The sequence below is a fragment of the Tripterygium wilfordii genome, chromosome 7 (assembly GCF_013401445.1).
Source record: "Tripterygium wilfordii isolate XIE 37 chromosome 7, ASM1340144v1, whole genome shotgun sequence".
In the NCBI taxonomy this organism is placed as follows: Eukaryota; Viridiplantae; Streptophyta; class Magnoliopsida; order Celastrales; family Celastraceae; genus Tripterygium; species Tripterygium wilfordii.
In genome coordinates this window covers 6,985,046-7,001,285 of record NC_052238.1, presented here as the reverse complement: position 1 = coordinate 7,001,285, position 16,240 = coordinate 6,985,046, and the positions used below count along the sequence as shown (strand labels likewise).

The 16,240-nt window shown below is 35.0% G+C and overlaps 2 protein-coding genes across 2 annotated transcripts; one reads left to right on the top strand and one right to left on the bottom strand.

Annotated features, from left to right (window-relative positions):
* The first annotated feature begins 6,705 nt into the window (after window positions 1-6,705).
* Window positions 6,706-8,194, top strand: LOC120003112 (transcription factor CSA-like). Its single transcript, XM_038852029.1, has 3 exons — window positions 6,706-7,127; window positions 7,240-7,656; window positions 7,733-8,194. The coding sequence occupies exons 1-3, from the start codon at window positions 6,734-6,736 to the stop codon at window positions 8,014-8,016; spliced, it is 1,095 nt and encodes a 364-aa protein (XP_038707957.1). The 5' UTR covers window positions 6,706-6,733; the 3' UTR covers window positions 8,017-8,194.
* Window positions 8,195-14,142: 5,948 nt separating this feature from the next.
* LOC120002935 (probable calcium-binding protein CML45) lies at window positions 14,143-15,149 on the bottom strand. Its single transcript, XM_038851791.1, has one exon. It carries the CDS (start codon window positions 15,055-15,057, stop codon window positions 14,497-14,499), a length of 561 nt encoding a protein of 186 aa, XP_038707719.1. The 5' UTR covers window positions 15,058-15,149; the 3' UTR covers window positions 14,143-14,496.
* Window positions 15,150-16,240: the final 1,091 nt, after the last annotated feature.

Sequence of the window (16,240 nt, the reverse complement as noted above, 5' to 3'; positions counted from 1 at the left end):
TAACAAACCACCGAAGTCCATGTTGGGTAGTAACGGGAGACGGTCCCCACATATCAGAATGAACCAAGTCAAAAGGAACTGTTCTTTTCTTAATACTTGAGGAATATGAAGTTCGATGGCTTTTAGCCAAAATGCAAACATTACACTCTAGAGATGAATTTGAAATATTAGAAAATAACGACGAAAGCAATTTCTTTAAATAAGTAAAAGATGCGTGACCCAAACGACGATGCCATAACTGAATCTTTTTTAATTTGTCACTTTCTGCACTCTGAGCTTGAAACACACGGCCTGGTGCTATATCCTCTATGTAGTATAACCCCCTCCTTTTAGTACCACGCCCAATGATCGCTTGAGTTCAGATATCCTGTAGTAAGCAAAACGAGGGAAACATTAGCACAACACAATTTAATTGTTCTGTCACTTGTCCCACAGATAATAAATTACTGGAAAGTGCAGGAACAAGTAAGACATTTTGAAGTGAGAGGGTGTTTGTGAGAGCTACTGATCTCGCGCCAGTGACTGGTACTATACTGCCGTTTGCCGTAACAATGTTCTCTTTTAGTGAGGGCACCTTAGATTTGAACAATGTTTGATCATATGTCATATGATCCGTGGCACCTGAGTCAATGATCCATCCTCTATCATAACCTGTAGACACATTTAAAACCATACCGCTTTTATCTGTCTCATCAGAATTGTCATCGGTTGTGACTAAGTTGAGAAGAGAGAGTTGTGTGCCAAGATCTTCATTCTTTTGATTCACAGCCGAACTCCTTCCAGCAGCGATGGCTGCAGTCCCAGTTTCGGATTTGGCAACTTTGGCTCGTCCAGTCCGTCTAGTAGACTTGCCTTTATTCTGCTTCCTCCGTCCAAAAAACCAGTCCGGGTAACCATGAATCTCAAAGCATGTATCTTTGGTGTGTCGGGTGCCGTTACAGTGAGTGCACCGAAGTTTGTCTTTCTCCGGTTCGCTTGATGAGAAAGGTTTGCTAATCATAGCCATAGAGGGGTTAGTATCATTGGGTTTTCCACTAAGCATGGTGATTTGTCTGTGTGCTTCACGTCGGATAATGTTGAAGCACTCTTCTATTCCCGGGACAGGTTTCATCCTGAGAATATCACCTCGAGTTGAATCAAAGATCTCATCAAGACCTGCAAGAAAGTCATATACCCGATCTTGTTGGAGATTATCACTCTGGGTCTTGACATCAGCAGCACAGACCATTCTGTTTAGGCGCCGTTTATCCATCTCCTGCCAAACACTTTTTAATTCAGCAAAGTAGATATTTACCTGACGTCCATTCTGCCTTGTTCTTGTTGCCTTACAACGCAACTCGTAGTATTGGGATTCATCTGCCCCATCAAAGAACATCTGGGTAACACTGAGCCAAATATCCTTTGCTGTTGGTAAATCAATGAATAATTCGAGTGATTCTCTCTCCATGGTTTTTAACAACCAACCACGAACCATCGCATCTTCGGTAGTCCACTTCAAGTGGCCAGGATCGTCTACATCGACCGCCGGAGTCTTGCCGTTAAGGTAACCTAGTTTATTTAAACCTACAGCATGGACCTCCATCATCCTTGACCAAATTTTGTAGTTGGTGTTATTCAGCTTGAAGCTAAACGGTAAGGAATTCATGCCAAAAGATTCAGTTGGGTTAGAAGAGGAAGAGGTCGAACCCACCTCAGGAACGACCGTTCCAGCTGGTATGACATCCGACATGGTGTTTTGGTGGAGTCTCTTGTTTCAAGACTACACGTTTATGTGAAGATAGCAAATTAGAAGAGCAAGGGTTGAGGAAGAGGAAGATGGAGGCTAGGGTTTTCAAGGAGGGAGAGGCCAAGCATAACCTGCTCTGATACCATGATAAATTGTAGAAATCGTTAACTATTATTTTCTCTTAAGGAGGATATAAATACTATTACAAAGAGAAGTTCCCGTAGGAAATAAATCTCTCGTAGGAAACAAATCAATTAAAGATACCAAAATATTCTTGGAACACAAGTAACTTGGAACACAAGTCAATTAACTTTGGTTGACTCACGCTAACATATCACACGTACAGGCCTATAAAACACGCAATGTTGGGTCGATTTGATATGTCAAGTAAAATTTGAAAGAGAATGTTTTAACATTAAAATGGCGGCCGACGGCATGGGCTAATAACGGCCCAGTAACAATGCATTTATATAGAAATGTCGAACGGTCCAGCCCACAACCAAACCACAGCTGCAGAGAATCCTCCCAAAACCCAATTCATGGACTGGAATTTGGGCTGGGCCATGATTGGTTATAGCTTATGTTTAAGAAAACAAGGTTGTAGACCATAGAGAGGTTTCTCGGAGCTGATTTTTCTTGGAACAGAAATTATTAAAACTATACATACAAAGAAGTCATTATCGTATAAGCAGCACCAAAAGGACGTCTAATGGGACCCACGTATAATTGAATGTATCACATATATGTTTATCAAAAAGGACCCTGTATCGTTGTGCCTGCTCTGCTGCAGCACCATCCACCAGCACATCCATAGGGTTCTACGCATGTGGACAGGCACAATCACTTGTTATTTGCTTGTTGCATACTTGCATTGTGTATGACCATGAATTACAACATGAAGAAACTGTTCAACCATTCAATAAACGTCATGTAGAGACCAGACCAGACCAGACAATTCCTCCTCTAATGTCCTAGTACAAAGCCCCATCCATGTCTTAATGATCCAGAAATCTCAAACAAAATCAAACACCCCCCCTGTCCTGTCACTCCTCAATACCCCCACCATCATCATCATGCATGCAACACTAGTACTTACTTCATTGCCAACCTCTACAATAAATTACTCCGCCTTCTGTTTGTACGTACCGACTCTGTTTCAAATAGTACTGTGTACCATCAAAGTAGGTCTGTCTTAACCCTTAACTACTATATATGTGGAGTGGAGGTTCTTTGATTGAAAAATATGATTCAGGGGACCTATGAGTGGTCAACATCTACCAAATTATGGATGCCCAATTAACCTTTGTTTTGCCATATCTTTGGCAACCAATTTACATTTTCTTTGGTTAAAAACCTTTTGGCATCTCATCCTCCCCAATCAACAAGCCCAATAACTACTAACTATTAGGACTTATCAAAGATTTGCTTGCTCATTAGTGTCTCTTCCTTTATCTATATATGGCATCATAAAGAAAGAAAGAAAGAATGTGTATGTATGTATCACATGTTCACATAATATCAGCTTTAAACAAGCCAAGCCCAGAGCTCCTAAACTAAACAAGGGTGCAAGAAGTAATCTGATTACTCTCAAAATCAATCTTAACAAGCAATCTTTGAGGTTGAGGTTGAGGTTGGGAAGGTCATTAATGTCTAAACACACCTTTGTATTCCAAATCAGTAATGACTGGATTCTTTTTTTTTTTTGTTACCTTCCTTCCCAGTTTGGGATTGTCTGGCACGTGACTGGATTATATGTCCTGCATGCGTGGGGCACCACCACAGCAGTCAGCAGAGCAAAGGCATCCTAAGTTTGAATACTGTTTGATGGTCATGGCCATGCATATATACACCTACAGTACTGCAGGCTTCACAACAAAATGGTTCACACACGTGCATCCTAACACACAGGTGTGAATTGACACACTAGTACGTAATATCAAACGAGAAAGTACCCGCTGTCAACTGCCACAATTCGTGGTAGTTAATTTTATTTACACATTGTGAAACTGGGGCTACCTTAGAAAGATGAGTTTGATAGATCCTAATACATGTAAATGCATGCCCCATCTCTCTCTCTCTATATATATATATATGCAGTGATTGAATATCATTGGATAGAATTTTCCATAAAAATATAGAGTAAATCACACAGTACTGATTCTCAAATAGTGACCATGAGTGACGCAAACAGACGTGCCTTGTTGAACTGATAAAAGTATAGCTGTACCTATATGTATAATATACATGTATATCTATATATTGTTGAGTAGTTGAGTTTGCTTGTTTGGTTTGGTATTCAAACTAAAAAATTTGACCGAAATGGTTCTGTCTGTGTACAGGTCTTCTCTGGAAATGCAACAAAAGTATATATAAATATTATACACTATCTACTAGTACGTTCCTGCGGACTGTATGTGATTTACACAATAAATGAAACGTCTGTCAATATTATTATTATTGGGTTTCAGGCAGTGGAGTAAGAAAAGAACAACTCCAAATTGGTTTAGCCGAAATTACTTTTTTGCACCTTTTCTGGAAAATATAACCCCCCCTCTCGCTCCCCTCTTCAGCTGTCAATTGGAGGGGTATATTCATCCTCATCAACCACTTTATTAGTCCAGTGATTTGACTATTATGTGTTGTAGTTCATTCTCTATAACTGTTAATGTCAATACTTTTTGCTTCTTCAGTTTTGCAGAGCAGAATTTATTGTAAATTCTCAATCCACTCGTATCAATAATATTGTTCGTTTTAAAATGTTTGATTTTTGTAGATACATCGGATTTTACTGCTTTGTAAATTCTCAACTTACTCATATTAATAATATTGTTCGTTTTAAATTGTCTGATTCTCGTGGATACATTGGATTTTTGCTTCTTTAGTTTTGTAGAGTAGAATTTGTTGTAAATTATAAGGTCTCAACCCACTCATACCAATAATAATGTTCACTTTAGATTGTTCAGTTTCGATAGATATATCGGACCCGTATGATTTTGTTCCTTCTAAATCTAACAAGTGGGATAGGCCAACTCACATAAACATAAGAAAAAATCTTGTTAATAGAGTGATGGGCTTGTCCTTTTAAAAGGTATATAAAACCCCAAGAGTTAATTTGGGGAGTTCGTAGTGAGAGATACGTTGTCTCTGGGAATAATACTTATTTGTCAAAAAAGAAATATATCTGTTTGTAGAATGTAGAAGAGTTTTTTGCCAAAATAACATTTTTCCCTCATAATATGTCTCAATATAACATTCAAGTGAAAATTTTTCCCAAAATAGCACTACACGTCACTACCAGTGACGTGTTCTTTATAAATTTTAAACGATCACGCGCACCAATAGTAACGTGAACGGTGACAAAAGATCAATCACGCCAACAAAGTTGGCATGACTATTTTTGTTGGCGTGACCTTTATATATATATATATCTGTGTGTGTATCTTAATGCATATATGTATAGATATATATATATACACACATATACATGTAATATATATGTGTATATGAATTCTCCTACGTGTACTAAAAGTGTGGATCAATTTTGTGGACTTGTTTTTCAACCATAGATATGGTGGGTCCCATAATAAATATGTAGCCCCCACTTATGTTGTGCTTTATCACAACCATTGGATTTTGGTCTATAAAGTTGGTTCACATAGGAGAATTCTTATACATGTATATACACACATATATAGAGGAATTATCCTGTGTGAACCAACTTTGTAAACTTCAAATCCAATGATTGTAATAAAACAAAACAAAAGTGGGGACCATAAATTTTTTATGGGATCCATCACATCTATGGTTGAAAAATAGGTTCACACTTTTGGTTCACATAGAATAATTATTTTGTCTATATATATATATATATAGATGAATATATGTATGTATGTATATAGATGTATATATGTATGCATGTATATTTCTATATGTATGTATGTATATAGATGTATATATATATATAGATAGATACATATATATGTGTATATATATGTATTTGTTTTGTTCATTCACGCTACTTCAATTGACGTGAATGAACAAATATTACTTTCACGTCATTCGTGATGGCAGTGGCGTTTTCTTTACTAATCCAAAATAGATCACGCCATCTATGATGGTGTGATCGTATAAAAGTTGTGAAGAACACGTCACTGGCAGTGGCGTGTAGTGTTATTTTAGGAAAAACTTTCACTTGGATGTTATATTGGTACATATTATGAGGGCCAGTGGCGTGTAGTGTTATTTTAGGAAAAACTTTCACTTGGATGTTATATTGGTACATATTATGAGGGAGAGTGTTATATTGATAAAAAAACTCGAAAGTAGAAACCAAAATAAAAAGGAGAAACAACAGCAAGTGTAATGGCCTTTTTAGACTGTTATGACTAGTTGTCATGCAGGGGAACATGGATGAAAGCATATTTACTTGTGTCAACTTCAGGTGGTTAACTTAAACTGAAACCCATGTTAATGTATCAACCTCTCTCTCTCACTCTCTCTCTCTAAAGAGACTGATAGAGACCCAAATCAAGAAGCTAATTGAGGTGTACTAATTATTTTCTAATGTCTATAACATTGACAGGTGCTGTTATGTCAAGCTCCCCATTTCTTTCTTTCTTTCTTTCTTGTCTTTGAAAAAAAAGTTTTGTCTAATAATTCCATAGCTAGCTGTATAGGCTTCCAAGCTATGAAGCTAGCACAACTTCAACTTTACAGTCTTTCTCGTCAATGCAGACAAAGAGGACACCCTACAACACAAACAGAACACCTTCCCTACTTCCACACACGTGTGACTGATAAATTTCCAACTCCAATAGTTAATTTTGATGGTTCAAATTCAGTCAGGAGGTTTTTAACTACTCTCTCTCTCTCTGTCTCTCTCTCTCTCTCTCATGTCAGAGAGCTACTGCTATGCAAGGCAGCATGACTAACAAGTCATCCATTTGTTTGCTATAAACACCAATGGCCTCTACTGTTACTGTTACTTCACTCTATACAGACAATGAGATGGGTTCTCTTCCTTTCAGTCATGACAACTATGGAGTAGTAGTAACAACTGGTTGTTCTTCATCATCTACAGAGAGTTGTGTGTTCACATATTCTGAGAAGATGGAGGATGTGAGAGCTGGTTGTTGGGGTTTCCCTATTAAAGGGAATGGCAACACTACTACTTGTTTTAGTGATGTGGTGGAGGTTACTAAGGGCTCCTCTGAATGCAGCAGTGATGACAACATGAATATTCACAGTGAAGAGACAAAAGAACAAACAGATTGTGGGCATTCAAAGCTTTGTGCAAGGGGACATTGGAGACCTGCAGAGGATACCAAGCTCAAGGAACTTGTGGCTCTTTATGGCCCTCAAAATTGGAACCTTATTGCTGAGAAGTTGGAAGGTAGATCAGGTAAATTTAAAATCACACAGAAGTTCCTCATTGGGTCTACATTGTTTTCACATTCTCTCTGTTTTTTAATTAGTGGGTCTGATTGGTTTTTGTGATTTGGGGGGTTTTTTAGGTAAGAGTTGCAGACTGAGATGGTTCAACCAATTGGATCCAAGAATCAACAGAAGAGCATTTACAGAGGAGGAAGAAGAAAGGCTAATGCAAGCTCACAGACTTTATGGTAACAAATGGGCAATGATTGCTAGACTCTTCCCTGGAAGAACTGATAATGCTGTAAAGAACCATTGGCATGTCATAATGGCTAGGAAATACAGAGAACAATCAAGTGCTTATAGAAGAAGGAAACTCACCCAACCTGTCTGCACAAGGCATATGGAGGACAATCCAACCTCCTCACCCACTAGTACTTATGACTACCCGCCACACCTGATGACCTCTTGGGGAGGAACACTAGTCTCAAGCACCAGCTCCCCCCACAATACGGGATTTTATGCACAATTACAACAAACCCATTTGGATTCCTTCACTGGTTTGTCCCCTAATCCCTATCTCTAATTTGGGTCTAGTAATCCCACCTTGCTTAATTATTGGTCCTATTTTTGCAGGCCCTAAGAGCAATGAAGCCATGGAAATGTTGAGTCAGGGCAGATCTTGGAATGAGCCTCACATTTCTGATTTTTTCCCCCACAACCCTCCTCCACCTGTGATGCCAATGCAACACTCAAATTACTATTACTTGTTGAGGGCGCCTGCAGGAGCACCAACTGATCATAACAGGCAAGTGTCAGCGATGCCTGACCCTGAAGCAGCTTCATCAGCAGCAGCAGAGAACCAGGAGACCATTAATCCTCCACCATTCTTTGACTTTCTTGGGGTAGGTGCCACATGAAGTTTTTTTTTTTTCCCTGTAAACACCACAGAGAGAGACCATACTTTGAGGTATAGTGGATGGGATTGGTATTGTAGTTGGTGATTATAATATAGATAATCTGTATCATCTTTGCTCATGAGCAATAGTTCTGGTTAAGGTCAGGGTTTCTTGTTTGTTGCCTAAATTTTATTTTGGACAGGAATTCCACTTCATTTTCATAAGAAAAAGGAGGAGGCTATAATGAAGAGGATACATACCACTATACCTTTTTATTAGGACCCCATTATTTGTTCATGGATTCAAAGAGTTCAGGCCTAAATTGAGTAACCAGAACACCCATGATCCCAAGGGGAGTCATGATAAAGAAAAACTTTTTTATATCCACTAGAATCTTTAGGGTTGTTACGATAATAATTATCGTTATCGAACACGAAATCGTTACCATACGATCACTTCGGCAACTCAAACAATGAAACCATTATAGTTATTGGAAAAGTTGGTAAACCGTTGGTCGGTATACTGATCAATCGGTGACGGTTAATCAGTAATTGGTAAATTTACTATTTCTTATGTCACCCACGTGATTAATGACCATGAATCAAGACAAACCCTGAAACCTTCTAAAGCTCTAGAATAATGGGTTTTTCTTATTTCAATAATTCTTTAAAATATTTTATTCTGAATTGTGTGTGCTTAAGTATATGGGCTCCATTTAGTAAAGGGTTTATTGATTTTGAACGCTAAATAAGTTGTGAGTTGTTTAATAAATTAAAAGTAAAAGTTGACGCTAGCTTATAAGCTGTTGAATATTAAATTTTTATAAATATTAAATTAATTTATTATTACATTTAACCTTATAATATCACTCAAAAATATTTTTATATAAATTAAACAAAAATTATTATCTTAAAATTTATAATATTATATTTTATAATTTTTAAAATTTATAATAAATTATAATTTATTATTAAAAATTATAATAAATTTTGTAAATATTTTTGTGCGTGAGTCGAATTGTTGGTCGAATCTGATAACACTGATAATAATATAAATTATTTGTTTTAAGTAAGATTAATAAAAAAATGTTAAGTTGAATAATAATATAAATTTTTTTAAGTAAAATTAATAAGAAAATGTTAAGTAGAATAATAATATAAATGTAGCCCCCACCTTATTTTATAAAAAAAATTCATAGACTTTGCAATGATTGACGTGGGACCCACGTCACTTAAAAAAAAACTGATATTGCTCAAAACAAGCTCAGCAGAAGGCATACACCACCTGGCTAACTTACTAGTCCGTTTGGTAGAGTAGTTGGATTGATTTTCAATGTTAGCGGAAAAGCTGTGGAATATGCTGTGAAGTGTCCGTTTGGTAGAGTAGTTGGATTGATTTTCAATGCTAGCGGAAAAGCTGTGGAATATGCTGTGAAGTGTTTGAAGTAATAAAAACTCTTGAATTAAAGTATTATAATATTAGATTTTATTATTTTTATATTAAATTTTGTTATTACATTTAATCTAAAAAATACAATTTTTATAAAAAATAATTTTAAGCATAAATTATTAAATAATTTTATAAATTAATAAAATATTTAATATTAAACTTAATAGTTTTATACTATAATGTATTAATAAAATATTATAATATGATGCAAGTGGGAATAATAATATAAATTATATTTTTAAGAAAAACTAATAAAAATTGTTACCTAAAATAATTATTTTATTAAATATAAAGTGGGGTCCATGTTTGTTTTCTTAAAAAAATAATAAAAAGGTAAAAGTAATGAAATTGGGGCCCCACATTGCTATTTGTTAAAATGTAAAAAAAAGATTCATGGGCCCCACAATTGAAAATTTTATAAAAAATAAATGTTGGATCCACTTTCAGAAACTCCTCTTCTGAAATTGCAGCGGAACCACTGTCATGTGTACAACGGTTCCACTGCAGCCGCTATATTGTTTGATAGAGCGGATCCACACAGCGAATCCGTTCTCGGATCCACACAGCGGATCCATTTTCGGATCCGCTCTGCCAAATAGGCTGTAAGTTGGACAACAAAACAACAAATCTTAATATGTTGTTAAACTCCCCTCACGTGGGGTGGACAATTTGATGTCACACATGAAAATTCAAATCTCATTGGGAGTCAACACAACCCAAATATTCGACTCAACATTTCAATTGATACCCAATATGTGAGAAAATTCAAAGAAATGAGAGTTTTTAAATTATGGAAGCTAGAATTTGAACTCATCACCTCCCGCTCGATACTATCTCAAGATTTGTTACTTTATTATTCAACCAAATAAGTTAACAGGTTGGATTGTGACATTTCACATCAGTTACACATATTCTCACACTTTACACACATATTAGGAAATATATACTTACAACTTTAATTTTTCGGTTTACAGGCTTAGTTGTTTGTTTAAAAACAAATAATTATTTTTAATAAAATAATAATAATTTTCTTAGATAAAAACTTATAGGATAATTGGGATCCCAGTTGCTGAGATCCATAGTACTTCTGATGTTAAAATATCTAACAAATTTCTTAAAAAATTAAATTTAGTAACAAAAATTTATTTAAAAATTAAAATTAATCCGAGATTTAAATTTTTTTTTTAATTTCCAATTCATCCTATTCTCTAAGAAGTAGGAACACATGCATACGATAAACAGATACTACACTCTAGATTTAGAGTTTTAGGTAAAATAATAAAAATATATCCATATCAGTTACTCTAAAATTTTAATAAAACTGTTGTTTTGAACAATATATCTCTAGAAAATAAAGTTTTACTATTCAAAAATTCGTATAATATTATTTTCATTTTCATTTTTTTCTATCTTCTCCTCATTTTTCCTCATTCTCAACAACCACACTACATGTTGAATATTAAATGTTCAATATAAAAATATAAATAGTACATTTAACAAAAATAAATAATAAAATAATATTGAATAAAATAACTATTATAATTATTTAAATAATCTATTTAAATCTATGGAAATAACTTATTTATTATTTTAGTATGGTAGGATTTTATTTTATGATAGTTGTAAAATGAATTGAGTTTAAATCATTAAAGAATGATTGTCGAAATGAATATTTAAATGATTTAAAGTATCCTATACGTGGTGGTACTATTAGGCAAATTATGAGTCTATCTGTAAAGGGCAGATTTTGTTGAAGATGCGTAAAGTTGACGAAAGAATGAATCCGCCAATCATGGACTAACCTGTTTGGGTTACGACCCATGTTAGGACAGGGAAAACTTGTCCCTTTAATGGGGGTCCTGCTTGGATTTTGGTCATTATCCGTACTATAAAAAATTTTTATAGTGAAAACCCTTAGGAGGAAGAATAAGTGATTGTATTAAGAGAGGGTTCGTGAGAGAGAGCTTGTAACTTCATCGTCGTCCGTGGATGTAGAAAGAACTGGTCGAACCATGTAAACCTATGAATCTCTCGTGTGTGATTGATACATCTCTAAATGATCACCTCAGTAAATTTAATAGAGTAGTTTTAGAACTATTAAATGTCAATGAGGAAGTAAAAGATGATGATAAAATCATATTGATGTTATCTTCTTCCCTTTATTCTCATGAGCATTTGGTCACTAATTTACTATATGGGAAAGTTATTATTGAACGAGAGTTTGTTACTATTGTGCTTCTCCCCAATCAATAGAGAAAGAAGAATTTAGATAGTGATTTACAACAGAGGGTTTGCTTGTATAAGGGCAATTGGAAGAGATGAAAATATGGAAGGGGTAGATCAAAGTTCAGAAAATAGAGATTGAATGTTATAAATGTCATGAGAAGGACCACAATAAAAAAAATTGTCTTTTACTCCAAAAGGACAAAAGGGATAGAGTGAAGGATAAGGGCAAGGAAGTCGTAGATGAAGCTAGTGTAGCTTAACAAAGTCCCAATAATGACGAGATCACCTTATTAGTTATTTCAAAAATATATATTTTTAAGATGCATGGATACTTGATTCTGGTTAAACCAAAAACCATTAAAAAAAGTAAATGGAGAAACCGGTTTAACAATTAAATCGTTGTCATGAAGTGTGAAAAACCTTAGATCTATGGGCGACCAACCTCTCTCAAATCCATTATAGAGATTCAAGCATTCCAAAGAACACCCTAATCGACTCCTAGGTGTAGAGAACAATGTCGATCTTGAGCTCACAAAAAGACTTTAGATCTACTAAACTTTGGGCTTTTAAATAATCCACAAGGATTCCACATCTTTGAGTGTGATTTAGTGAATAAATATATGAGACTTCAAGATAACTTCTAAACCCTAACTCTAAAGAACACTCTCTTGAGAAATGGAAAATGAAAATCCAACTTAGGTTTAGAAAATGAAGCTATTATTTAAACCAGTCTAGACGGCCGCCCCCTCGAGGGGGGGCCCTAGGGGCAACAAGGAGCCTCTAGAAGAAACTCAACTCTAAACATACGCTTCTTCAAAGGGACTCTAGGTGGCACCTGGCACAAAAGGGCGTATTTGTTAGAGAGCGCCCTCTAAAAACCTCCAACGATGAATCCGATGACGATAAAGCTTACCAAAGATATTGAACTGACCGAATGAGTGTATCAAAAATTGGCACTCAAAATTTAGGGTATTCAATGTAAAATTTAAATTACAAGATGTGTCTACGCAATAAGTCAAGTACATTTTACATTTACACATGGAATTGATTTCATTTGGAGTCCAATAATTGATGATTTTTTTTTTTTGTTTAAGCAACTCATTATTAGGTAATTAGTCTTTGAGTGTCTTTATTGTCAAATGTCATTCGTGTTGTTTACAGTAATGTCATTGCAGGTTTAATCTGAGGGTGACTTGTATCGTATCAGTTGAAATATGTGCTCAATTCGATTTTCTATCATAAAAAATTAGCAAAATAGCAATTTATTTAAAAAAAGAAGAAATTTCATAGTAGACTTTCCTTTAGAGGAGGCAAAAAAATATCGGTTCCTGGTCAGTTTCAGCCGCACAACATAACGTATTTACGAAATATTTACATGTCCGAAACTTAATCCAGATTGGATTCGAATGTACTTAATTGACCAAACCTGGATTGGTTTAAATTTGGACAAGTAAACCGAACAAGATTTATGTGCTTGGACCTGGATCCGAACTTGGTTTTAAATCGGATAAAAATTTTGTGTTTGGACCCGGATCTCGAATTTATAACTTATGTCTAAACTTGATTTAATCTGAGTCGGACAAATTTGGTCATCCGAACCGGACAGAGTTTTGCTACCCCTACTTTGTCTGGTTTAAAACTGGGTCCAAAGACACCGGTTTACTTGTCCAGATTTAAACCAATATGAGTTTGGTCAATTAAGTACGTTTGAAATTCAATCTAGTTTAGGGTCCGAACATGTAAATATTTTCGTAGATGCATGATGTTGTCCGACCTTGAACCGATTTGGAGCCAATTTTTCCCTAAGGTAAAGGATGGGTGTATTGCTGAATTATTTATTTACCCTATACGAAAGGGAAATTTATACAAAGTATAATGGGTTTATTTTAATTTAACCTCTCGTGTTTTGCACTTTGCTTGGATTCTAACGTCCGTTTCATTTATTTAATATTTTAACATGTGCTTGATTAGATTTAGAGCCCAATTAAATTGATTATGCATACTACATATCACCAGCGGGTTTTTGTGTTGGAAATCATGTATTTGAGAACATGATTTTATGAGTATAAACTTATATGTATGTCAACAGTTTTTCATGTATAAGTCCAGTATTCACTAGAATCAAAATACATGATTGGTGTGAATGAAAAGTTACTTAACACATGTGAATTTTCTTAAGAGACATGCCCGTTTGATTACTAGTTATGTAGTTTCGTACAAGGAACATGTTTGTTGATGAACATATGAGTTTTTTGACAAGAGACTCAAAGAGATATTTATTCATACAAGGGACATAACTATGCATGTATACCTCTATAAATAGAGACCATTTACAAGAACAAACGATCATCCATTTTTCTTTAGTCTTCTTCATTTGCTTCACTTTTACATAAAAAGATAGAGTGCTTTCATATTTTTTTTTTCATTAGAGACTCAAAATTTGCTGCTTCCTATCATGAGTAAGTGTGATCATTTCCTTCAAACATGTTTTTATTGCTATACAACATAAAATAGAGCTTAATCACAAGTAGTCAGGATAGCAGCAAGAGGAATGCATATATAATTAATTGCTTGAAGAAAAAGTACATGCAAATATATGTTTCTTAGGCGTGGGCCTTGGACCTGCTAATATCCAGCACGTGTGAGAGACGGGACTGCACGTGCTCAAGAGAGTATGTAGTCGAGACGAACCTTCGGGCACTCGTAAAAAAACAAGAGGAACGCTACAGACCCTCAATAGTACTCCACATGAATTGGGGATAAATTGAGAGTCTCGAGTATTTTCCGAAAAGAAAATAAAACAGTGCATTTTAGTACAAAAGGGATTTAACAGAAACACTTGTGCATCAAACTTACAAACTCATTGAAGTGAATCCCTCTATCTCCACAAGTTCCCACTTTTGATTCCAGGCCCAAACAATGAAGAACCCTATTCAAGTCCGTACCATCAATATAACCATCTTTGTTCTCATCAAACACATCAAATGCTTCTTTCAATTCCTCCAAACTTGGCTCCTCATCAAACAGTTTTGACAGCTCATCTTCACCTAAATCCAATCGTCTCTCCTCCGCCGCCACCGTGTCGTCGTAAGTTAATCCCAGTCTGTCCATCACCATCTTTATTTCTGATTGGCTTAGTTTGATCAGTCGTTCAGCAGTACTCTCATCGGAGCATGGTAATTCATCTGCTTTTGATGAGTTGTAGAAGAAAGCCAGTAGAGGGCGTAGAAGTAACTGGAAGAAAATCCTGATGTCCAAGAAAATATTTTCCAGACATAACAACAGCCAATTGTTTGCATTGTTTAGTGCTAGTATCTTCTCCATTGATGAAAGAGAGAGATATGGAAAGAGGGGAGGAAGAACTATTGTTCTATATAAGTCGTTCATATATGTATATATCAAGGATGGTTATCATAAAACTTGGAGGTGTTTATATGGATGGGGGGAGGTTGGGGCTTGACTTGGGAAATGTATTGATCGAGGAGGACGTCAACTTACACAATTTCCTAGATTGTCATGATCAAAGCTAATTACGTGAGAGTGATGCAGGGCATTCATTAGTTACTTTCCTGGAAATTCACTGTATTTTTTTTTTAATGTTAATTCGTGGAAAGGATTATAGAACCCTGATATCATCCAACTACTATTTTGAATAATAAAATTGTTTTTCTTCTTTACTTTTGTTAATTATTTTTGAAAGGTCATGAAATTTTAATGTCCCAATCCAATTGTTATTTTAATTAATTTAAAATATTGCGTTTTACTTTTTATAAAAATATTTTATTGGTTGGTCTAATCCAATTGTTATTTTAAAAACTATATTATTTTCGTTTTATTTTTAATAGAGAAGTTATGTTAGTTTTTATTTTTTACTTACAAGTCGCAGTCACTATCTTTCAGCTCTATGGTGGATAAAAACTCATAGACCCATAAAACATGACCGCAAACTACGAGTATCAGGAAAACACATAAAAATTTCATGTATGAATTCGATCAGCGTGGGAATCGTGTCCACAATCTCTAGAAAGACGGACTATATATCTTCTAACTATTAGGCGAGGAATTTATTCAGATTCTGGAACTTTTAAAGTATTATTATAAAAGAAAATTGGAAAAATTGGAAAAAAAAATTCACCACTTAGGTGGATTTAAGAAACTCACTGAAATGTATTAGGTTTACTACTCTTGATGGGAAAGAGTGAAGTAATTGACTCAATAATTTCTCCATCTTTAGGAGACAGATGTGGTAATTGGGGTACTTGTCTTCCTTTAAATGGGACCAAGACTTGAAAAATGGCCTTTTCAAAGACTTGATAATTGTTGACTGGAAAACTATGATATGAAGTTTCAAGGAAATAGCCAAATAGCTATAGAGCATGCTTGGCCACTGCGTAACGTAACAAGCATAACATCATCACACACACACACATATATATATATATATATATATATATATATATTGTCAAAGATATCAACAAAATCTTTGATATCTTTGACAAATGAACAAAATCTTTGAATTTGTCAAAGATATCTACAAAATATCAATGATATCTTTGACAAATCAATAAAA

Coding starts and splice junctions, on each gene's coding strand:
- LOC120003112 (XM_038852029.1), top strand. CDS start 6,734: ATGGGTTCTCTTCCTTTCAGTCATGACAACTATGGAGTAGTAGTAACA. Junction 7,128..7,239: donor GAAGTTGGAAGGTAGATCAG/GTAAATTTAAAA, acceptor GGGGTTTTTTAG/GTAAGAGTTGCAGACTGAGA. Junction 7,657..7,732: donor CCATTTGGATTCCTTCACTG/GTTTGTCCCCTA, acceptor CTATTTTTGCAG/GCCCTAAGAGCAATGAAGCC.
- LOC120002935 (XM_038851791.1), bottom strand. CDS start 15,057: ATGAACGACTTATATAGAACAATAGTTCTTCCTCCCCTCTTTCCATAT.